General features: G+C 41.3%; 2 protein-coding genes across 4 annotated transcripts; one reads left to right on the top strand and one right to left on the bottom strand.

Moving 5' to 3' along the window:
• Positions 1 to 1,413: 1,413 nt before the first annotated feature.
• cib2 (calcium and integrin binding family member 2) lies at positions 1,414 to 19,145 on the bottom strand (the record flags this gene model as incomplete). Of its 3 annotated transcripts, none has more annotated exons than XM_083666166.1 (6): positions 1,414 to 1,435; positions 7,217 to 7,412; positions 7,763 to 7,946; positions 10,193 to 10,304; positions 16,712 to 16,746; positions 19,095 to 19,145. In XM_083666166.1, the coding sequence occupies 6 exons, from the start codon at positions 19,143 to 19,145 to the stop codon at positions 1,414 to 1,416; spliced, it is 600 nt and encodes a 199-aa protein (XP_083522292.1). The 3 variants fall into 3 exon arrangements, with proteins under 3 accessions (XP_083522292.1, XP_083522293.1, XP_083522294.1); XM_083666167.1 differs by having other exon boundaries at positions 7,763 to 7,910; XM_083666168.1 differs by lacking the exons at positions 10,193 to 10,304; positions 16,712 to 16,746 and having other exon boundaries at positions 7,763 to 7,910.
• A 654-nt stretch (positions 19,146 to 19,799) lies between these two features.
• On the top strand, positions 19,800 to 23,924 carry lrrc61 (leucine rich repeat containing 61). Its single transcript, XM_083666165.1, has 9 exons — positions 19,800 to 19,928; positions 21,019 to 21,114; positions 21,200 to 21,346; positions 21,536 to 21,596; positions 21,810 to 21,895; positions 21,986 to 22,051; positions 22,482 to 22,550; positions 22,778 to 22,903; positions 23,100 to 23,924. Exons 1-9 carry the CDS (start codon positions 19,901 to 19,903, stop codon positions 23,204 to 23,206), a joined length of 786 nt encoding a protein of 261 aa, XP_083522291.1. The 5' UTR covers positions 19,800 to 19,900; the 3' UTR covers positions 23,207 to 23,924.
• Positions 23,925 to 24,853: the final 929 nt, after the last annotated feature.

The following is a 24,853-nucleotide window of genomic DNA, read 5'->3' as shown; positions in this document are numbered from 1 at the left end:
AGTGTAATCATGCTGGTGAATGCTGAGGCAGCTCACTCCTAACGATCCCATTCTGCTTAAAAAAGTCATTAGGGGTTATACAGCAGGATATGCACATTATCACTTTCTGATCTTTATTGGGAAGACCTCCACTGCTGTTAGCACTGGGGGATGTTGTGGGATAGACCAGGAGCACAGAGGTGTTCAACTCAGTCCTCTCACTGGGATGAATATGTTTTGGGCTTTACAAGCAATAACCTTGTAGCTTCCATAAACTGTACGGATGACCACGTTTCAAAAACACAAAACATCACTGCCAAAATGCATGGATGAAACTGAATGAGATTGCTTGGTATCCTGTGAATTAGAAGGCCATTTCCTAATTAATTCAGTCAACATCCCACAGAAAATGTCTTTATTCAAAGTTAAGCCAAATGCCCTAATAATTCACATCAAATACTGAAAAAATGTTTATTAAAGAGACAGTTAATGCTAACATCTCATTTTAAAGACAGGAAAGGTGTTTTAGAGCACTGTATAAAGATGTGAAAGGTGAAACGGCTGAGGCTATAAGAATGCAGTAGAGATGACAGAGCCCTTCATTCAACTGGAGAACAGTAAGATATGATTGTCGTCATGCTCCAGTTCTTTAAGCAATAACACAACCTAAAGTGACCAAAGCAATTCATCGCAAGAGAAACAGAATACAGTTCATGCATTTGATGAAGAAATATTGCATAGCTGTTAAAAAACACTGTCTGTGTGACCTTGATGCCATCGCTGTGCTTTCATTCCTCTCTGCATCCTCTAGCCTCATCTTAATACACACTAGGCAAGTTTCACGTCTTGCTCTCTCCCCTCTTAAGGGCTGGAAATCTATCAGTGGAGGGAGAGTTCATTTCATAGGTTTCCAATGTGCAACAGACTCCCTTGAGAAAGAGGAGAGGGGGTGGGCCATTTATGTGCAGTCTCTGATCTACCAATACTTCAGTAATCCTCAAAGACTGCGTCTTGGTGAGGGAGGTACAGTATCTAAAAGGTCCCAGTTCACCGTCCTGTTTCTCGTTCTTTTTAAAACAAGTAAAAAGCCTTTTCGTCCCATCAGCCGTTGTGATATTTTCCATGTCAGTCCCATTTCCTTTGTGATCCGTCGATTAAAAATATGAAACAACCTGTGCTTCATAGAACGGGAAAACAAAAGAATCCATTCAACACAAAGAGAGACAGGATCCTGAGAACCCAGCTGGTCTTTTCCTAGTTGAACCGACATCACTAAGGACCATGACAGAGGTCCTAAGGAGGGTGATGAGACGTGTGGGAGACAGGCACTGTGCTGTGGTCAGGACTTGGTCAGGGTGTGGTCAGAATGCAGGCCAGGTTGAATTCAAGATATCCACCATGATACCGCCCTCTGAACCTCTCCATGGAGCCCACTCAGATTCGTATATGGAAAGTACTGCAATGACAACAAAGAACAAAATTGTGACATTTAGAAACATAATTCGGAACAGTATTCACCGATTCAGTCATCACGGCATCATAGCATACCAGTACACATCATAAAGCTGAGCAGTGGTAATTGTGCGAATATATTGAGTCCAGGATTTCACTAACACTGGGGATGAATAAACACCAGCTATAGATGCAGAGCAGCCTGTTAGCATACAAATGAGGGGGCAGCTCAGGATGACAATAATGAGGGCAGAGCCACTAAAATGATGAACAGCAGTCTGGGGGCTGAACTACTGTAGTAACCAGGGTAACACAACCCACTATCCATTCCACAGAAGCAGGCATAGATGCTGAATACCAAATGTATACAGCCATGTATTGCCATTTGATTTATAGCTATATACTGTACTTTGCTGTACAATACATGACAGAGGTTTGTGACCCCTTTGGGATTCTATTACATACTGTTTTTGATTTGTGTGTGTCCAGAAGACTACAATGATGATCTCCACTTGTTTTCAAGTGGTATTTGTACAGTACAATTAGGTAATGAAAAACAGAAGTACAGTACTTTGACAGGGCACTTTAGAGTGCACGATATTCATGCATCTCTACAAATGGCTGACATTTGTTTTCCGCTATATGAATACTATTACTATCAGAATTTCTGGGCTTGGTCGACAACCCCACTGGTCACAACAAAGAGTCCACACATGATCAAGGGTTAAAGTAATATTTATTAACTTAAAGGATAAACAATATAAGAATGTAATGTAATCTGTATAATCAGTAGTGTGTAGTGTATAGATTAATGGAATGTGTGTTGTAGGATGTGAACAAAAAAAGAGGAACAAAACCAGAAGCCAACCTGCCCGTGGGAGAAGAGAGCTAAAATGGCAGATGGGGGTTCACAATATAAAGCCTATGGGCCACACCTGCACAGGTGAACCACATTTGCCAACAACCCTCCCAGGCCCGCCCACACTGACCCACCCACACTGAACCAGATAGGCAGCCAACAGGGAAACCAGTTGACAGAGGGAGGGTCATCATCCTTAAGGGGCTCTGCCACAAAACTCTGCCCTCCAGCTTGCCTCTCCATCTCCCACCTCAGCAACCTTGGATCTAAAGGAGCACCTTTAAGAAGGGGAGATGGAGAGAGAACTAGGGAGCAAGAGACTCCTCCAAACGAGGAGCAGCAAGCACTGCTGGAGAGCACAACAGGGTCTTGACATTCTCAAACGCAACTTGACATCTGTCCGACCACACATACTTCACTTGTGCTTTAAGCAGGTCAGTCAGTGGGGCCACCACCGAGGAAAAGTTCTTGCAGAAGCTACGATAGTAGCCAACCACACCCAGAAAGCGCGTCAGCTCCTTCTTAGTCATGGGAGGTGGACACTGCCTGACAGCTTCAACCTTAGCATGCACCGGCCGACCAACCACTGACCAACCACACCCTGACAAACCACTTTGCCTTAGCAAAGTCACATTTGGTCAGATTAACTGTAAGGTGCACCCATGCCAACCTCTCAAACGGTGCTTGGATGCATAGGACATGCTGACCCCAGGTGTCACTATAAATGACTACGTCATCCAAATACATGGCACAACCCTCCAGACCAGAAACAACACGATTCATCAGGCATCGAAAAGTTGCCAGTGCATTGCGTAAACCAAAAGGCATTACTGTACAGTCCAGAGGGTGTAATGAAAGCACAAATCTCCCTTGCTCTAGGAGACAAGGGGACCTGCCAGTAACCTTTAAGAAGATCAAACTTACTGACAATTCACACATACTACCTGATCAATGCAAACTTCCATTTGTGGAAGTGGAAAAGAATCAGGCTTCGTAATGTTGTTAACTTTACGATAGTCTGTGCATGGCTTGAAAGATGCGTCCGATTTCCTGACTAACAGACAAGGTGAAGCCCCACTGGAACCAGAAGGTTCAGCAATATCATTATCTAACATATATTTTACTTCTGCGTCGACATGCTTACGCTTGTCAGGTCAAACTCTATAGAAGCGCTGCCTTATGGGTTGGGCATCTCCAATATCAACACCATGCTCAATTCGATGAGTATGTGAGGGTGTATCAGAGAACACGAGAACTTTCAATAAGGTCAACCAACTCAGTATGTTTTGCGCAGTCCAAATGACAGAAGAGAATCCAAATTCGCCAATGTTTCAGAATTTTGCAACCTGCATTTCAAATCCCCAAGATCAGAGGCTGAGCTCTCTTCATGCACGAGGCGAAGAGTCTAAAGCAACTGTGAATGCAGAAAGTGCAGAACCAGCGCTAAGTGAACCCTCCCTTGTCTCAACCAAAGTAGTTGATGCCGATGACCGAGCATAATATGGCTTCAACAAATTGACACAAATCAACTTTGTCTTCCTGTGCTTAGGAGTTGCAAGGACGTAATTTTGCTCAGTCTCCTTGCGAACCACTAAACAGACCAATGAACTTGGCCTGAAAGGGTCAACCCAAAATAGGCAACCATTCTAGCACTTGGTCACCAGAGCTAAATTGTCTGCGTTCAGCATGACGATCATAAAGCCGCGTCATCTTAGCTTGAGCATTTCCAAGCCTCTCTTTTGCCATATTAACTGTAGAGAACAATCTCTGCCGGAAATCATTTACATAATCAGGCAAGTTCTACGGTAGCTCCTGTAACTTCCAACGCTCTTGTAGTGCAACTCGAGGGCCCCGCACTGCATGTCCAAACAGCAGATCATTAGGACTCAAACCTGTACTCTTGTACCAACTGCCAACAGCAACCATGGCAAACCTTCCTCCCAGTCATGATCAAGCTCTGTACAATATGCCTGCAGGAGAGACTTTAGTGTTTGATGGAACCGTTCAAGCGCCCCCTGGGACTGCACATGATAGGCAGAGGACAGGTTGTGTTTAACATGTAGCTGTTTTAGCACCTGTGAAAACATATGAGAGTTGAAGTTAGAACCTTGGTCACTCTGAATGACCTTGGGAATGTCAAATATTGAGAAACTGAGCTAAAGCTTTCACCACAGATCTAGTTTTTATTGTGTGTAAGGGATAAGTAGCAGGATACCTAGTAGTTTGACATAACAGTAAGCAGATAGCTACTACCAGACTTTGAGTGTGGCAATGGACCAACAAAATCAACAATCAAGTGCTCAAATGGGCGACCCACCGTAGGGATAGGACAAAGAGGAGCTGGCCTGATTGACTGATTAGGCTTGCCAGTCAACTGGCACGTGTGACATGTTTTAATGTAGTTTGAGATGTCACGCTTCAATCGTGGTCAGAAGTAGTAACCCAACACCCGGTCATAAGTTTTCCTCACTCCCAAATGTCCAGCACATTGTCATGGGAGGTGACTACAATCTACAAAATGGCATCACCTACAAAGTCCTCACCATGGGGCACCCATTTGCGAATTAATAACCCCTCCTGGAGGAAGTAACCTTGGGCAGAACTCACATTAGCTGGTAATACTCTCAAAGAGCTCCTTCAACGAGGAGTCCAGCTGCTGTTCTGTCTCTAAATCCTCCCGAGAAACTGAGTGGAACTGTTCAGGCAAATCAAATTGTTCTGAAATAGGCAAGGAGTCTTGCCCAATCACTGCCTGCTCACGGCACGTGTGACTGCACAAGCCGGGAAGATAAACCTATCTGGAGAGTCCTCCGACTCTTCTAGGACAGGGGCAACAGGGCTTTGCTCTGTAACCACATGAGGAAGTGGTCCATCAGCCCAAACCTGCACACCAGCAAACTGGTTCCCAAGAATAAAATCAATACCTTCAACTGGTAGATTAGGCCACACACCCACACAACCTTCCCCTTTTACCAATTCTGAGTCTAACTTCAACATATGCACTCAAACAGGAAATACAAATAACCCCTTCCCCCGGATGAATATGGAATCACCCGTGTTAGATTTATAAATTAATCTATTGACCCTGTGTCTCGCAAGATTCTGATTGGCACCTTTGTGTTGCTGCCTACCAAAGAGAGACAACCATCAGAAATATATGCAGCATAGTCAGAAGCACCACATTTTACTAACAGTTCTATCTGAGACACTTTACTAGGTCCCAGTGATGTAGCTAGGCCCAAAAACTGCACTTTTGAGTTAGTTGCCACCAGAAGTTCACTCTAGCATGGAGAACAGGGCACTCATTTTTCCAATGTCCCCTGCCTTCATAGTAGTTACATGTGGCCCTGTCAAACCTGGGAGAGCCCCGACCTGATGCAGCCCTTGAAAACTTGGGGTTGCAGAATAGTACCCGCTATGGGACATTTCAGTTTGAGTTCTAGGGTCAGTAAAACAATTATTGTGGATCAGGACAAACTCCTGCGCTAGGACAGCCGCCTACCAAGGAGATGTTACCTTGTGTTCACTGACAAGTTTCCACACGCAAATGTTTCTACCTCTGGTGCAGAGCACCAGCGATTGAACTGAGACACCAAATCCCAAACAAACTCTACATGTGATTGCTCCTCTCCTCTTTTTACGGCCCCTGAAATGCTGTCTGTAATCCTCTGGCACCAATTCATAGGCCTTCATCATTGCCATTTTGACAGTTACATAAACCTTACAGTCAGATGCACCAAGTGCTGCATATGCCTCTTGAGCCTTAACCACCAATACACATTGTAAAAGTAAAGTGCAGTCTGCATCAGACCAATCCTGAGTTTCTGCTACTCTCTCAAACAAAGAAAGTTCACTGAATCCAAAAGCTGTTCAGAAGGGGCCTGAATAAAGTTGTCTAAATTAGCAGCCATCATCAATATTTTAAATATTATCAATTACTAACCTATAGTCATTAAAAATAAAATACAAAATGATAATATCTAAACTAACAGTGAAAGTACATTGATTCAGTAAAAGACAACCATAACACAAATGAAACCTAATGGAACTAAAATGAACTGGACCCTAGACTTCGTGCAGGTACTGGCAAGGAGTACTTATGCAATAGCTTCTCAGAGTCAGAACCCCAAGGAAGTGCTCCCAGGCAGTATCTGCCAAACTGGACCTCTACCCGCGGTCCCGGCCAAGCTAAGAAAACAAAACAAACTGACTGCTCTCCTAATGAGAGCAGCCACTAAACTAACTAAAGGCTGTCCCTACCAAATCAATGCACCAACACAATCACTTAGCTTGACAGACAACAACCACTGGGGACAGCAAACTCCTCCATGTTTGGCAATCCAAACCAAAATTCCAGGCAAACAAAAACCCATCATGTGTGGTACTCCCAACCAAATAAAATAATTTCACAAATCAATCCAACTTTGGTCAGCCTAACAACCAACCCAGAGCGCAACCGAAAAAACACTTGGCAAACTTAATTTTACCAAAACTAACTTACTTAACCATAAAACACAGCCAAAACTCACTATTTGACAAGCCCCCACTTTGTTACGACCAAGCCCGGTGGTCACAACAAAAAGGGGAGTCCACACATGATCAAGGGTTAAAGTAATATATTTATTAACTGAAAGGATAAACAATATAAGAATGTAAGGTGAAATCTGTTTAATTAGTAGTGTGTGTTGTAGGATGTTGTATGATGTGAACAAAACAAAGAGGAACAAAACCAGAAGCCAGCCCGCCTGTGGGTGTAGAGAACTAAAATGGCAGATGAGGTTCACCACATAAAGCTTGTAGGCCACACCTGCACAGGTGAACCACATTTGCCAACGACCCTCTCAGCCCCGCCCACACTGGCTCCCTGAACCAGATAGGCAGCCAACAGGGAAACCAGCTGACAGAGAGAGAGGGTCATCACAATACCTTAAAAAATCTGGAGCCCTGGTGATCATGTTCTCAAAGTCAGCGAAGGAGAGCTTGTTGTCCCCGTCCAGATCAGCCTCCTCGATGGTCTTCTCACACACCAGGTTGACCTCCTCAGAGGTCAGCTCCTCCCTCGTCAGCCTGTTTAGCGTCTTCTCCAAATCCTCCTTACACAGGAAATTGTCCACATTGAAATCTGCAACCAATGAGGACGAATAAGGATGAATCAAGTTAGTTAACTTTCAGTTTCACTAGCTCAGGATTATAGCAGGGATTCATTGATTCATTATTGCCATATATTTTAAAACTGTAAAGAAAAACTCCATGCGATATTGCTTACTTGCAATAGTCACCGTGTAATGATCACTGATGTTTCGGACCTTCTTTAGAGGTCTCTTGACCGAAACGTCAGTGATCATTAAAAATGGTGGCTTTTCCAAGTAAGCATTGTTGCATGGAGAATTTCTTTACAGTTTTATGTTTTTCTACTGTGTTTGCACCTGCAGTAGCAATATCAGGTGTGGAGATACTTTGATTATTCATTACCATATATTTTGAAAGCATATATGGCCTTTAGCTCTCTTGGGGCCGTTTCACTGAGGACAGAAAACATATCCACAAAGTCGTTGAAGCTGAGATTCCCCTGGCCGTCCTCTGAGAATGCCTCCACAATCCTGACTCGGAAGGGGTTTTCCTGCAGGACACAGAGATGGGACAGGGACAATTCAGACTAAACATGTCTGTAATAGAAATGAATGAGTTACAGAATGATAGATTTACCATGGCTGGAACAGTACACTTGTTAATGATCTCAAACAAAAGAGAATCACTGAGTTGCATCACAATTTCGGCCAGTGGAGGCTGGTGGAGGTAGAAATCGGAGGACGGGCTCATTGTTATGCATGGAAAGGAATGGTATCAAACATGTGAATGGTATAAAACACACGTGTGATACTGTAGCATTCCTCACTTCATGCATTACAATGAGCCCGTTCTCCGATTTCTACCTCCACCAGCCTCCCCTGAATTCTGCATATAGCCTACATACATTAACGCCTACATATAGCCTGCATATTATAATTCTATACATGCATAGTCTCAGCTAGTATGATATGCTGCAAGATGTGCTTACAGCTGGAAGTATGTGGGTGTGTTTAAATATGAATGTGTTCTGCTTGCATTGCAGTAGTAAACGGGGAAAGGCTGACTCTTGCCTCTGTGCTGGTATGCTGGTGCCAATATTTCTCCCTGTGGTACACTCACCCATATAGCTGCTGGGGGTTTTATATCCCCAGGAAATCAGCTGACTCAACACAGCCCATAATGGCCAGAGCACAGAGAGGGGGTCAACACTAATGAGTCCTCAGGTATAATTCTTCTATGTGACTGCTCTCTACAGCTGGCGCCTACAGTACTGAAGCCTATTAGTGAGCAAACCTCCAAACAGCTCACTGTGATCATAAGATCTCAATGCCAATGCAAAAAAAAGGAGGTACACAGAAAGGATTCCAGACAAGAGGATTGAGTCGTGGAAACCACCCAGTGACTGTAATTGCAGCATGTTTTCTCTTCCAATACAGCACAACAAGAAGGAACAGGCATGTAGAGTAATCTACATAAATGGCCACATGGACCAGGGGAGGTTGGTGGAGGCAGAAATCGGAGGACGGGCCCATTGTAATGCATAGAATGGAATGAGGAATGGTATCAGACCATTCCTCATTCCATTCCATGCATTTCAATGAGCCGTCTTCCGATTTCTACCTCCACCAACCTCCCCTGGGCTGGACATTACCGAATCCAGGCCAGTTTTGGCCAAAGTCAGGTAAACAGCCTGTGACACTTCAGTGTGCTGTAAATCACTCTAGTCTGCTCAAGGAAGCTAATTAACACAGATGCCCCGGCAGGAGGGCAGTGGATTTATGGTTATGAAGCTCATGACGACTTTGGGATACTGTGTGCTGTCAGGGCCTCATCAATCCTGCTGTGAGTGGTCTCCATCTTCCTCCATCCTTCTCACACAGCCTTTATAGGCCCTGTAACCATGTGACATTTTACAGGCAATACCAATTATGTCCCCCCCCCCCAAGGGCACATTATCACATAAGACTCTGTGCAAAAGCCACCACCCCTAGAGGGGGGCGCTGCTGTGACAGACGGCTTGGTGATCTTGTGAAATCTATTAGAATAAAAGCAGCTGCATGAGAATAGCTGTTTGTATGTTTCCATGTTGAGAATGGTCAACTTGACCTGATATGTCCCTCTGGAGTCTGCACTGTGCCATTTCAGTAAGAATGAAAAAGTCAAAATAAAGTTAGTATTAGCCTCAACTTCAATGTACGACAGCTTTCATAAAGCATGGCACAAATGATCCAAATGATCCATATGATACAAATATTCCCTCTTCCTAAATTCCAACACTTCTCTAGAGAGGATCTAAGTGTATGCCTCTCTATTACTGAACTATAATCATGAAACTAAAGATGGGGTTTAGAAGCAGCACTTCATGGAGCATTAACTTTCACAAGCATTGAGTGTAATATCCGCTCCCCCACAGGGTGTGCCATGTCATATAAACACAACAGTGATGGCACCCATTAAAAACCAATTTCATCCTATAAAGGAAAGTGCTTATTAGATTAGATATCAAGCCACATGTGCCCTGAAGGCCACGATTCAAATGTTCCGTTTATTGTTTGGAATCGGTTTGGGGTATTAGTCACCTCCATGTCTGTAATGACAGTAACAGCACTGTCATACTATTGTTGTTTGTTTGTCACTAACAAGAGTGAGCAGAGTGCTCACTCAGGAATTTGGTTGTAGCCTTAAAAACTCACTTCCCCTTTCCAAAAGAACACAAGTATCTTGAATGGTATCTGAGATAATGCATTGGCAAAGTATGTAGGTGAGGGTAGAATATAGGAAATACTTTGAATCCTGTTTTTAGTTGCTGAAAGATGAATATGCATTCATTACATTTAACTCCGGCATGGCGACTATCAGCGCTAAAGGGATTTTACAGTCAGGCTCATTGGTGTAGTCCATTGGTACTAGATGTGGAGCCAGTTCATGGTATCTGCCATGTAACCTGGAAAGAGAGAGAAAAAACTGATTATTACAGTTTATATCAACACATCTACTGTCATTCTTTTAATTCAATGCCTGTCAGAAAAGAAATAATTCACGAGATACTGAATTATATCAAACACAAGCCACCTGTCAATGTATGATAAGATTCCATCTATGGTGAGAATGTTGGCTTGGAGATAGGCGGGTTGAGACGACCAAACAGGACCTCTTTATATTGGCCAGTCATATCACAGGGTATTATGAACTGCTGACCTCAGTCACCAGAGACTGCTACATTCACTTGGCCTCCTTATCTCTCCATGCAGGAGTAACTAAAATGACAATAAACCCTGAGATATGGAGGAACCCAGAGCGGTGCATGGCCTACGCATGTTGGCAATAACGTAGAGATTTATGAGAGGTATACTGACAACTTTCATGACTGAATGTATACAGACAACAATGGATTCGCCATGGAATAAACATGTTTTAGAACAGGCAGAATTCTGAGAGACATTTAACATTTATTGTGCTAATTATAATTGAGCAATCACTCTACAACCTCGCGTTACATCATCAGGCGGTAGATTCATAGAGACAGAACCAACATGAGTGAAGAAACCGTAACGCCAACTGAGATTCTAATTCATGTCGGTGCAAAAATGGTTCTATTGACATTGTTGATGGATTAGATATTGCCAGAATCACTACTGATGCAGTAGTACAGAAACACATTGTGCCATGCGGTTATCGCGCTCATTGATATTGTGCTGTGTGTCTATCTCCTCAGAGAGACCTGGAGCTCTGCCAGGACGATGTACTGTAAGATGATGACTCATTCTGAGCATGGCAACTGACTAGACCCACACACTGTAGTCTGCCAATCCAGAAAACACACCAGGACAGGGATGAGACACCAGATGCTACATTAGAATTAGAATCACTGCAATGAAACCATTATGAGCACATGGATGTCTCTCTCTCTCTCTCTCTCTCTCTCTCTCTCTCTCCTCCAAGAAATGCATTGAGGAGTAACATGGCTATCTATCCTTTATAAAGAACTATAAAAGCATGGAAACCATTACACTCTAATGTATCTGGAATTGTTAGCAGGCGGATGGCGTGTGAACACTACTGTCTGGTAGGTCAGAACTATTCTACAACCTTGTTACCCCATGACCCTGTAAAAACCCTCTCATATGCTAGTTTCCATGGCAGCATTGTTCGTCTACAAGGACAGGTCTCCGAGGATGACCCCACTAAAGTACCTTAGCACCAAATAAAACTGTCAAATTAACTGTCAATTACAGAAACAAATGATAGACTTACTGTTTTTTGTCTCCTTGATTGCTAACTTGCTCTAATTTACGTAAAGGATGAGCTTGACAAAGGCTTTGCTCTTCATTTTCATCTTCCATAATCAAACAAAGCAATTTTGTTTATGACAGTTTTTATGGAGTGGGTGTTATAATAAGAATTATTGTCAACGCTGAATAACACGACTTAAAAGCACCTGAAAGAGTATATAAACGTATGTAGGGCATTATGACTCTTTATGTCATGCATATAAAGGCTTTATGAATACTTTATGAATGCTATGTCATAAGTATTCCCGTAAGCAAAGGGTTGCAATTGGTAAACTCAATTAGTGAAACTCAAGTGATATGCATTTGATATATTGCAATATATTAATACAACTTCAAATTATATCTCCATTATTTTCAGAACTGGTATCAAATTGTACAAGAAATGGATGAACTATGCATTTATATCAATGACCTCATAATCATTGGTGATAACCCTCCTCCAACCTTGCATAACAGTTTCGCAATGTATGCTTGTGCAGCTGGGGACATAAGCTTGGAGTGTTTTATGAAGGTCATAAAATGTAAGACTCCATTAGTGATTGTCCATTTTGTTTCCTGTGCACTGCTGGCCTTGTTATCAAAGCCAATCTCAATGTCATTGTGGAGGAACGATTCATCCACATGGCTCTATGAGTGCTACCTATTTGTTACATAACAGTGTACAGGGAAAGTACTAAATGATTGCTAAGCATCACAAAGTAGAAAAAGAGCGCATCATTACTTTTTCTGATGGCCACATGTAAATCATTGAGCAAGATCATATGATTCAAATCAATTCTTTGATGATTCAAATCAATTCCTCCTCTAGGTAGGCCTCAGGTATTGAATCGAAATAATGTAAACTCAGCACTGCATGCAGGGGCTCAGCTTTCCCACAGGGCATAGACAATGAAACAAAACCCAAAAAATAAAGAAGAAGATTGTGATGAACTTTTATTTTGGTGACATTCGCTAGCCTGTCTGTTTGCAAAGCACAATTCAACCATGTACACTGGACAACATGACTACGAATGTGGTCCTATTGCAACAAACACAGCGAATGCACTCGAAGCTAAAGCAAAAGATCAAAAAGATATATGTGTCATAAACCTCATCTATACAGTACACATCTTTCCTGTATCTGTAAAACCATCCAGTATCTCCCAGAGCAGAGCAGAGCGGGGTGTAAAACGCGAGCGCAGCGGGGCTGATAGATGAAGCTCACCTAGAGTGCCCTGGTGTGTGACAGGGCTCCACAGATACATGTGGGTCCATTTGACAAATCCTGAAGCCAGTGGGTGACGCAGCGCTCTGAGGACAGGAGATAAAAGCCTGTAATGGTTCATTGCTGGCGAATAAGCTGAGGCTTCAGTGGCCATAAGAAACCAATATATTACTCATCTCATTAACCCCATGCCTATGCAACAAACGTTGCAGTCTCTCCTGGCAGGGGCAGGAGCTAAGGTTGGAATGCTGTGAACGTGGCCAGCCCTGGGAATCATACCATGGCCATATCATGCTACAGTTACATTTCCACTCAAAACTAGAGCAGACCTCTGCAACTCCTTGACTGCTTGTTGATATAGTGCTTCTGTAGAAAGATAAACCCTCAATTTACTGGTTGGTGCACAACACCGAGCTTAAAACTCAAGATCCCTATTGTGTAACACAAGTGCCAACAATGGAGCAGTGCCAATCTGTCCCGGTTTCACGTGCCTTTGAACAGCTCCCAAAGGGGTAGTCGAGTGGAAAGCTCTAACAAGATAAATGGAGGTTGCTACCTTGAAAACGCAGGGCGATAAGATGCTTTGGTAGATGAATGAGAATGATCCAGAGTGACAAAGCGAAATCTCTGACACCCTGACAAAACAAGACTAGTGCATTTCCCTCCTCTGACACTGAAAGATTACATTTGGAGGAGGTTCAAAAACAGATCTGCAGAAATGGCTTTTAACACCAAAATCCTGGGTGAAAAAAAAGACGATTTTCAACAAAAAATGACATGTGCTACTGTGGAATATAAGAGACAGCACATCTGGTAACAGAGGGTGACATTCCTCACACTCATAGTCAAGTCACAGTGCCAGAGGGTGTGCTATGTAAAATGACCTAACAATGGAACTCTGCTGGAAACTTCCTGCCAATGACTCAGATGAGAGGACACACAGCACAGGTCAGCAAATCAGAGCCCAGAGCTGGCCACGGTACCCGATAATTAGGTCATTTGACTGTAACACAATCCTCCGCTCTGTTCTCCTGTATCTACTTTTAATTTCTTAAAGTAGTCATTCAATCTTCAAACAACAGCGATTAACAGCAGATCCTGAAACCTGAGAGCGATCTGTCAATCCCATTAGAAAAGAAACCAAGCAATTTGTTTTATTTATGTGTCTCCAGTGCATCTATGGGGATGGATAACAGCCAGGTAGAGAGAAACCGTATGAGCTCCTCATAGCTGAGGTTACCTCTCTGCACCATGTAGGTGTAGCAGGAGTTCATCTAAATTGATAGTATGAAGTTAGAATTTCATGTGCCTGAAGACCATCTATACCCTCATATGGGTTTCAGTTCATTAGTGTCAGGGTAACACATCTTCAGGGAGGTTTGGAATGTGATCCCTCACCAGGAGACAATGAGAGCAACCATGAGGTCAGAAGGTCAGAGTGGGATATCTGTTCTAGAATAACCTGGGTGAGATGTCCTGCCCAGAACAAGATACCATAGAATCTTCCAGATCTTCAACAATTCACGCCTTCTTAGCACCATTTAAATATTATAGAGCGTTCTCACCGATAATAACACATACTCATTATGGCCAGAAATGGGAGGACAAGTAAATACCAGTCTCTGCTGCTGTTCCATAGAATAGCTATAACTAATGCCTGCCTTGTTTGAGTCAAGAACCCGTAAAATATGTCTGAATCAATATCAGTGACAGAGCCTATTTGTATTTACTGGACTGATAGGGGAAAGAAGAGGGGAGGACCTCAAGGTCGATAATGGGCGGTAGAACAGAACAGTAGTGAGGAAGACTTCAGCTTAAACTGCTGTCAACTGTATATGTACATCTTGTCTTGTTCTCCTATCCTACATTTTCCACATAAGGGTAAAAAAATTAAGAATATTCATGAAGTAGGCCTAGTTCAGGATTCATGTTGATCATCATATTATCATGGCTAATTATATAAAAGTCATTTTAACCTCAGTCTAAGATGCATAATATTTGACAGTTCAGCACATTGAAGTAATTCAGGCTGTCATTGAAAAAATACTGAGCACAATAAACACATCTTTATTGGTTTGACCTCCTGACTGAAATGCTGATGATGTGTGTAAAACCTTGCCACATTTTATGACCAATAATTCCATTAGAGACAACATTAGATAAAACCGAACCTCATGCATGAGCTGATTAAATAAAACGGAACCTCATAAAAAGTCTGATTACGCTCTATTAGTATTGTAAAAAGATCTATCGGAAAAGGCATATTTCCACTAGCTCCAGTAAATATGTAAACTTGAATTGAATTGTTTTCGTGGACATTGCTTTCTCATTTGTTTACATTTTTTTCTCAGTAGTGGAGCATTTCATTATCATATTTGATCTGTTTCCATTTCTAATTCAATCACAACTGTCCCTGTATCTCATTGTGCTGGACCAGACAGCATTCTATCTCAATCTATTGTGTATGACACAACCTCATACCGTGCAGCTGTAAACATATATTTGTCCTGGCTGTTATGTTAAGTATCGCTAACCACAGTAAAATGTCCCTAATTAAATACCAATACAGTACATGAAGAATTTTATGAAATATAACTGGATATGTTACTTTTAGTTACTGAAAATAAGTTGAATTCATAATACTACAAAACTGAAAAAGTCCTACATTAAAAGATGCCCATAAGCAGTAAAACATCCTTTTTGGAGGGCATCTGGAGTACACAGGACAACTAATGCTATCAGTAAAACCGACTTACTGCATCTAGTTTTAACTCTGGATTCCATGGTTCATGCAGATCAATTAGAATGAGTCTGAACGTTCCTGAAGAGGAGGTGCAATACAACACAGTGCATCCTCCAACAAGAGCCGAAAAACAGGGAAGTGTGCTGTGTAGAGACAGTGGAGGGATGTTTGTGCTTCCTCAATGACACAGTCCCTTGTAACAGAGGCAATGTCATGTTGGCAGTTCAGCCAATTACACGCTTTGCTGCCTGCTGTCGGTCCTCTCCAGGGGGAGATTTTGATAGAGCCACATGAAAAATCTGCCTCTTGCAGAAAGAGCGTGGCTATAAATTGCGTCTGCCTCGGATGTAATCTCCCTGTTTGCCTAAGTTCACATTTCCAGGGCGTGGAAACCAAAAGTGTGAGGGTCCTTCTGTTTGGTGTGCTCACCTTCAAACAGGAAGTTGGTTGCTGGAGCCAACGACGTGATTGATAGGGTAGTCCGTCCAATAAATTCCTCAATGCAATTGGCAATTTACCAGGTTGATTACCAAGACTCTGATGGCCATGTGGGAAACTGAGAGAGGCAGTCATCATCTGAACGCTCGGTATTCCTTTAGAGCATTTACTCATGGAGTAAGTAAAATATGACTTGATGAAAAGAATTAATGATATACTGTATGGCTTGGTGATAACTGGTACCGGAAATGCTCACTGCACCCTCGAAAAGAACACAATTATGAAGACAATGTATGGTAGACCACTGATGCACACAGACACACAAGTCTGTCTGAATAAGCAGTGAGGAACACCATTGCAATAGAGTTGCATAGGGAAGTGAATCGAGGCATACTGTAGGAGAGAGAAATAATGATTATCTGTGGACATGTGGTTGATGTTAGACTGAGGAGTCGGAGAGAGAGGCGAGCATGATAGAGCTGGTGAGACACAAAGTGATTCATAAACAATCTGCCATGCTGTGCTTCATTCGTTTGATCATGGTGTACACCATCAAATCATCGGTAATTAAGGGGCCTAAACGTACGCCAAATCTTTGACCTATTTCCTTGATACGTTACGTGTGATAGGATTGATGTGTGACAAAATTCAGTCAAAAGAGAGGCGCCACTTACCGAAGAATTTCTTTGCGTGTGAAGAACGTGCAGTCCTGTGAGAGAAAGAAAACCGAATGTGTAAAATAAATGTGTAGGATATTGGTCAATACAAAAAGAAGCCTACTCACATTGAGGTGCACTATGGTCAATTTACTACTGTTGCATACCCCCCCCCCCCCCCCTACAGTGACCTCAATCCAGGGCTCCTGTTTCCCTGAAGCGATGACGCTGTGTCTGAGTGTTGTCACCTGTCACTTGCCAGACAAAACGTTGAGGCAGGGGAACATGGTCAGACATTCAGACATTGTCTGTGGCTGTCTGCACCATTGCCTACTTCAATACACACTCTTCCACAGCCCTGCTAAGGGTACATGTGAGTCCAGTCATAATAATACAGTATGAGTCCCCCCCCCCCCCCCCCAAGTGAGGGGCACAGCCAAGCTAGCCTCTGGAGACAGCTTTATTAGCCTGAGATTTAGTTCCCCTGTTTACCCTCTTCACTGTCGCATGCCAGCGTATGCAAAACCGACATTGGGATCTCTGGTGAGGCCCATGAAACAGCTTTAGTATTTATGGACATTAGCTTATGAGTATTGTTAATTTGTCATTAATTTTAATATATTAGGCCATTATGATTATGTGTGATGTACAGCCAAGCTACTACGCTAAGAATTATTGGTAGATAGAGAGCATTGAATTCAGTTACGATACTTCATTCGATACCATTTCGTAAAAAAATAATTAAGAGAGAGACATTGATTCTAGGCTATCCGATTTCTAACAGTAAGGTGTACCATAAAGTCCTAGGTCTACTGTGAGCTGGAAACTGCATCAACCAGCCAAACAGTCAAGCTTCATTGGTCCAGGATCTGATGCCTTTTGATTACTGTGTATTCAACAAAGTGCTTGTTGTTGAGTCCATTGTAGGCTCCATTGTAGACTGTCGAGCTGAACAAAAGAGATGAGTGTTCTGGAACCACATCTACACACTATGGTTGGATACTTCTTTATTAGAAGGATTATTACTGCACAGTACAACATTCCACATTGCGCCCTACACTAAGACACTGTATTTCTGATCCATTTGTCCATTTGCAGTCTTATAGGTCTATATGGTGTCAAATGTGTCTGAATAATTGCTGGTTGAATTCTTCAAATGGTGATCAAAATATATGCTTTATCTTTCTCAATTACACTACTGAAACTTGCTGCTTCTAATAATGAAAAGATTGGGCATCACATTCACCTGGGGAGGAGATTAGCTGAACATAAGAAGAGACTGGTGAACTGCTAGAAACTGTTAAGACCTGCAGAAGTAACCAGAGAAGCTCTTGAGGGCTGAATTATCTCCTGAGGATAACGTTTCAAGGCATGCTATCAGACTGGCTTGACATCAATTATTGACTTACACCTAATGATAAACCTGTGTAGAATAATATGGCATTTCTATACAGCACAACAGGGACTATGGTTACAGGAAACAAAAGCAACATTTTCTTAAATGTTCACACAAAGAGGACACGATCCTTGAGTTTATTAAGGCAAACACAGAGCTGGCCACTGTCCAAGGGTACAAATACATAACTTGATATTCTCAGGCCAGAGTACGGTCAGTGATTAACACCTCAGACTTACTACCAAGTTACCGCGAAAAACGTCTAAGATTTCTGGTTAAAAAAATTAAAATAAATTGCTAGAGGTACAGTAATATTCTCTCAGGCAGACTTAGTATTCCACAATTCAGAAGGGGAACTATCACCCTCCAGCAGAAAAAACATCTTTGTAAAGTCTTGTGTATATTCCCTTTTGAAAGGAGGTAGAAAAAGCAAAACACCCATTAAACAATAACTTGAAGGGATTTCAGTAAATCACACCAGTCTGTGATTATTCCTGTAAAGCTGTATCCTTGTACTGTTCCCTGCAAACACTTAAGGGGAACAGAGTTATCTAATCTATGCAGTGGTGAGCCCAATATAGATCTAAAACTAATCAAACAATGACTCATAATGCTGGAGCTCTGGATGAGAATAACTGGTGGGTGACTTGATGTTTTCCTATGCATGGTAAAATAGCTTATGTAAAACATAGCTTTTCAAGCAAATTAGTAATGATATTGTATAGTTGATACTGTTGAGACTGAACTTGTTTCCTACCCTTTTATTATTAACAAATACTATTCGAAATGTGTAATCTGAAAAGAACAACTAATATACATTAACCCTTGCATCTCTGTGTAGAGAATTTTTATAAATTGTGTTATTTTAGCTATTTATTTATTATTTGACAATAAGGATTATTACTTCAGTTTTCTCATTCACACAAACAATCAGAGCAACACTTTTGGAGCACAAAGATGCAATCATACAACTAAGAAAATAAATCATAAATGAGCGGCTCTTACCTGGTAAGCATCTAGCTGTTCATCAGTAAATATCGTTTGCTTATTACCCATCTTAGTCGAGTAATTTTCCTTTTGTACAGATTCATCACATTGGAAGTTCGATGCGTTTTCTCAATTGTAGGCATTTAGGGCATGTATACGACGTGGTCAGACAAGAAAATTACGACTCCGCATAGAATTTCAGTGTCGACTGATTTGCAAGCCCTCAAACAGTTGGTTCGTTTAAGTGTGATGTTCTCCATAAATACTTCAACTACTGAAATGCAAAAAAAAAAAAAAGGAAAAAATTATGCTTAATTGTTTCTAAGGGTCCAAGGCAAGGGTTGAGCAGTTGAGCTGCTGTCGCCTGAGGTCGTGTTTCAGCACCGGCTGCTTTCCACTGCTGGCATACCTGCTGCAGCTGGAGCAGCCTGCTACCACCAGGCGGCGCTACACTGACTCTAGGAATTCAGGAATGACATTCCTGACTTATTTTTTCTAACTTATTTTGAAGCTGTACCCGACTACAGTAATTGCTGAGGACAAACAAATGACAAACAAGTGTGTCCACCACTGAGCTCAAATGGATAGAAATATCCACACCACCACCAGCAGCACCACCACACACGCCATGGCCACATGACGGCAGTGCAGTAGCGTAGCTAGCCATCATCAACATTACCTGTGTGCACTGCGCTGACAGCGTTATCGTCTTCAGCCTGTCCTGTACACTCAAGGACAGATGACAATTTCACACAAATTACCCAAATATCACGATCCAGTCATATGTTCAGTGCATTGTAGCTAGCTTAATAACCGATATAAGGATGGATTCTAAGCGAGACAAAGACCAGGGTAAGTTACATGGGTGGATGTGTTAGCAACAACAGCAGCAAGCTGCTGTCCATCCAGTCGACAGCTAGCTTAGTTAGCTAACTAGGCTAGCTAGAATCATCCAGTATGACCATTGTTGGCTATTCATTTTTTTCTTCTTCATTCGACTCTGAATTTGTTTAACCATCACGAATATCAAAAATACGCAGGGTTTGCTGCTTGGTCAACACTATTTTCATGCATTTAGTAATGCTAACGTTAGCTAATGCACACAGCAACAAGCGTCCATTAAATCCCTCAAACATTGCGTTCGGCACATCATTTGGCGTTGTTGCACTTTGTCTAGTGAGTTAACCGGTCGCTTATGAGCTAAATGTCACATCTAGCTAACTTACCCAAGGTGTAGTATTAGTATACAGTATAAACAATATGCCCACCATCCACTCACTTTTTAAGAAATGTGCTTCCCAGTCAGCTAGCTAGACAGAGCTACTTGCTCACTTGTTGATGGATGAATCGATGAATATCAACAAGACTGGCCATAAATGTAGACACTTAGCTACGTAGGTCTATTTATGGAAGTTATAACATGAACATTATAGACATTAATATCAAAGTAAATATGCATCCCATATGTCAATAGATTAAATGAATTTCCCCAGTTCCTCTGAGTATTAATGAATGCAGATGTCTGTCTATGACTCTCAGGAGAGCTAGAAACCCTCAACCCTACGGCTCTTCCCAGTTGATTCATCAAAGACAATATACTGTGACAGGGAAAGTATCTCAGGAACAGGCACAGACCTCAGGAGAGAGAATGCATTGGCTGTCTGTGACCCCATGTTAAAAACACCCCTTTAATTCGAGGAGCCAGCACAGAAGTGGAGTGCTGTGAAATGTTATTTAAATCAGTGCAAAGTATACTATTTATAGATGGATGTGGTTCATCTCCCCATACCCTCAGTTAGCAGAAGAGACAGGAGTATTCCCCCGCCTTAGCTGCAATAATGACTCATGACTGGAGCATCCAGCTGGGTTCTGTGCATAAGAATAGAGAGGTGAAGTTGTGCTTTGTTCCCCTGCTGCCTTACACTCTCTCACTCTCTCTCAGAACAAGACTTCGCCAAGATAACTGCTTCACTGCTAAAGTCTCGGACAGGAGAATTTGATTTGGAGTCAATTTTGTTTCTTAAGCTCAGAGGTCATGGTGAGATTAAATCATTGCTATAAATGCTTGACGTTTGCCTTGATGCTTTTACTTGGGGTGACAAGGCTACATGTCTGTTTTACAGGAATATATGATCTTGGATGTGTTGGAGAATGCATGAACTTGGAGAGACTTGACCTTTCTGGTAATAACATCACAAATTTAGCGCCTCTCTCGTCCCTTCGGCTTCTTATTGTTCTCAATGTGTCGGCCAACAGGATTTCGAATTTAGGTAAGGATTTATATTCATGCTTAGATAGCAGCTAAATCTGATCGTGTTGATAGAGGTCATTTTTGGTTTCCAACCTAGAAAGTCAAAATGATGTTTTGTGTTTACATACTGAGGTTTTCCAATGATTGCGTTTGGCATTCAGCTCTGCTGATTGAATATCAATCTTGTTCAATGTTTTCCTTGTTTCAGAAGCCATATCCAGCTGTGACAGTTTACAGAGCCTAAACGTGGCTGGTAATCTCTTAGCCAGGTATTACCTAGTATTTGACATGGTTCTATAATGATATGAAATGGTCTGGGTAGTAGATTGTAGTGTATCAGCCTTTATCAATGTCTTGATAAAGTGTATCCCTAATCCTTCCAAATCACAGACAAACACTTCTGTAGATATAATAGGGATATAAAAAAAATGTCGCTTGTCGGTAAAGATACTCTGTGAACTAGGCTTTGTTTTTTATTACAGTATTGAGAACCTCCACTGCCTTCAGTCTTTGAGAAAACTTGAGAATATCCGGCTGAAAGACAACACCTATAATTACACCAATCCAGGTGAATAATTTCACGACATTTAAGTTGCTTTTACAGTATTCATAGTTGAACTGCAGATAAGTACAATAATCATTTTTGTTTCTTTTTTAGTCTGTAAGAATATGTCATACAGAAACGTACTCCTTGAAATGTTCCCGAGCATCAGGGTGTTGGATGGTGAGATATATGAAATATATTTTATGGAGCATATGTTGATTACATGCTTATTGGGTAACGCTTTATTTTGCAGCCAGCTATTTACCAGGCACTAACTTAGAATTGCATATTACCCCTTTGGTTTCTCTGAGATTTATTGACACAAGTATCACTACCGTATGTACAATTTAGTAGCAGGAAGTCACCAATTGTGTTTGATAAGCAGCCTAGCAGAATGTATCCATTTTTACAACATAGTTGTGTACGTGGTGAATACCTACCTGTAAAAGAAAATGTTACCGCGTACTGTTTAGCTATGCAATTTTATAAGAAAAATCATTTGGAAAAATATACAATACAAATACAAAAGAAAAACATCTGCATAATCTACCAACGAGTTGTTAGACAATCCCAACATGGTCTGTTTTGTTCTCTGTTCACTCACTTGTAGGGGAGAGAGTGGTTGGACGTGGGAGTGACTTATATCAATTATGCAAAGACATTGATGATACTATTAAAGGTATTTCTTTCAAGCAACTTGCTGTTTTGTCACACCATTTTGTGCAACAACAGAATAATGTAAGATATACCTATGATATGTTCTAATGCATAGGCAAGGCTTTGCATGCTTGACTTTTATTTGTGTCTGTAGTGTTCTATTTCATCTTAAAAGTTGAATTGATTGAGAAGCCAAACGTATGGAAATGATGTTGATGAATCTCTATATGTTATCTTTGCAATATGCAGCTGGTTTATACAAAAATGGACAACTGCCAGAGCTGCCTGATTGCAAGCCATGGGTGGAGGACGGTTTTTGGGAGATTAAAAGATCAAACAATGCCATTATTGAAGAAGCCTACAAACAGTTTAATGGTAAGAATTGTATTCTAATATTTCATGAAGAATGTTATCTTCATTTAATATTACAGATACGCACATGCGAAGGTTTGAAAGCTTCCAAACTGCCGAATGCATAACGAGGGTTGATTCATTTGTGAGTGTTTTCTGTTGTTTCTCATTGTTGGGAAAACTTCATCACGACCCTGATCAAATTCTGAACTCTCAACAGATGTTCTTCATGAATGCAGACTCCTCAATAACAGAGCAACGCATGTGATCTCACAAACAGAGAGATCTCTGAGCCTCAAAAACCAACCAAAGCAGTATGCTGTATAAAAAGGGCAATTTACCCACAATGATTGTGACGCGCGTTTGTGGTATTTGTTACTCCTCTGTATGAAACTACAGGATGTCATGGCTTAATGTCGTTCTTTTGAATTACGTTTTATATCCGAATGCTTGACCCAGTGCCATAATCCTCACATGCTCAGTGTTGCCTGCAGTGTGAGACCATGGTAGAGATTACACCTGATTCCTGTGGAACAGGCTTTAGGAAAGATTCATTTGCTGTGGTTGATTGAAACTGACACCACCTCAGGATGTAAAAAGGTGTTTACTTTGCACATTGTACACAGTGCTGTACATGTGTGACACTGAGAGCTATGCTGCTATACAAATATAACTTGGAGTTAGTATAGCTTTTTTTGGTAATTTTTCAATTTATTTACCAACATTATCAAAGCTTTTCCATATTGTACTGCTTGAATATTTATTGGGAAATGTTTTTATCCCGTATTGTATGTCTGCACTGAGTGCTACTTATTTAACATGGTATACACCATGGACGGCTTTGAAGCATTTGTTTTAATTGTTTCTACTTGTTTTGATACAGTAATTTATCTTTGATGTAGTCAACAACTGCAGAATGTGGAAAATACAATATGATATTGAAATTGCAAATAAAACATAGAGGCTCATTTGCTGTTTTTGTTGCAGACCATTTATTTCTGCTACTAATCAATTGTTGTCATTGGCTGTCAGGAACAGATTGTATAAGTATGTAGTTGAATAAAACCTTTTTTCTGTCTCTTTTTTTCTGTCTCTTAACTTTTGCAAACCATTTCAGAGTAAAATATGAACATAAACACACTAGCCAAAGATTACATTCACTAACTTACTATGTACTTTCTCACGTAGATTCTTAGTATCAGTATTGAGCAATTTAACCTACTTTTTGTTTTTATGCCTTATTGAAGGTGCATTCGATATGGTCCTTTTTCATTTATCGTCAGTTTTCTCGTAAAGGTGGCCCTCTTGTGGCATAACTGGTGTAGTTCCATCGAGTGTTGCTCAATACTATATTGCCGCACTCCTTTTTTGAGAATGCTTAGTTTACTAAAATGATCTGATTATTTTTCATTTGCTGCTTGGTCTTGAGAAAAGCTATTGATTCTGCAGTAGAACATGCTCGCCTAGGAGGCTCATACTGTTTTTACCTTTCTAATTATACAGCGGTGCAATAGTAAATCACTGACATGAATGGTAAAGAGGAACCCAGAAAAGGAAGCAACTTAGTAATATTGAGGCACTCCTGGAAATGGAATGCATCTCTTGTGGCTTCCTCTGCTTGTCTCATTCAGCTGCCCTGATTTGAGAAGACAACATTGTTGAAAGTAATATTGTGGACTTATAATAAATATTGTTCTACTGTTATAACCATCCTGTTCTTACAGATTAGTGCAGATGAAGGAAAGGAGATCAAGATATCAAGTTAATTTAGACAATTGACAAAGATTATAGTTGTTATTTCCTCCTATCTTTGTGCTATGGAGAAATAGCTCCAGAAACCCTATGTTGTGGTACGGCTGTGGTTGCTCCTGCGCTAGAAGGACGGAAGTACCATATATGGTTGTTTAAAAACCAGCATGGTGAAGGAGGTTGCCAGATTGGTAGCCCGTTTATATCAAACCTGGAGAAGACGAT

The sequence above is a fragment of the Argentina silus genome (genome assembly GCF_951799395.1).
Source record: "Argentina silus genome assembly, chromosome: 3".
Lineage (NCBI taxonomy): Eukaryota > Metazoa > Chordata > Actinopteri > Argentiniformes > Argentinidae > Argentina > Argentina silus.
The sequence above is the reverse complement of the archived record's forward strand: the minus strand, read 5'-3'. Positions and strand labels throughout refer to the sequence as shown.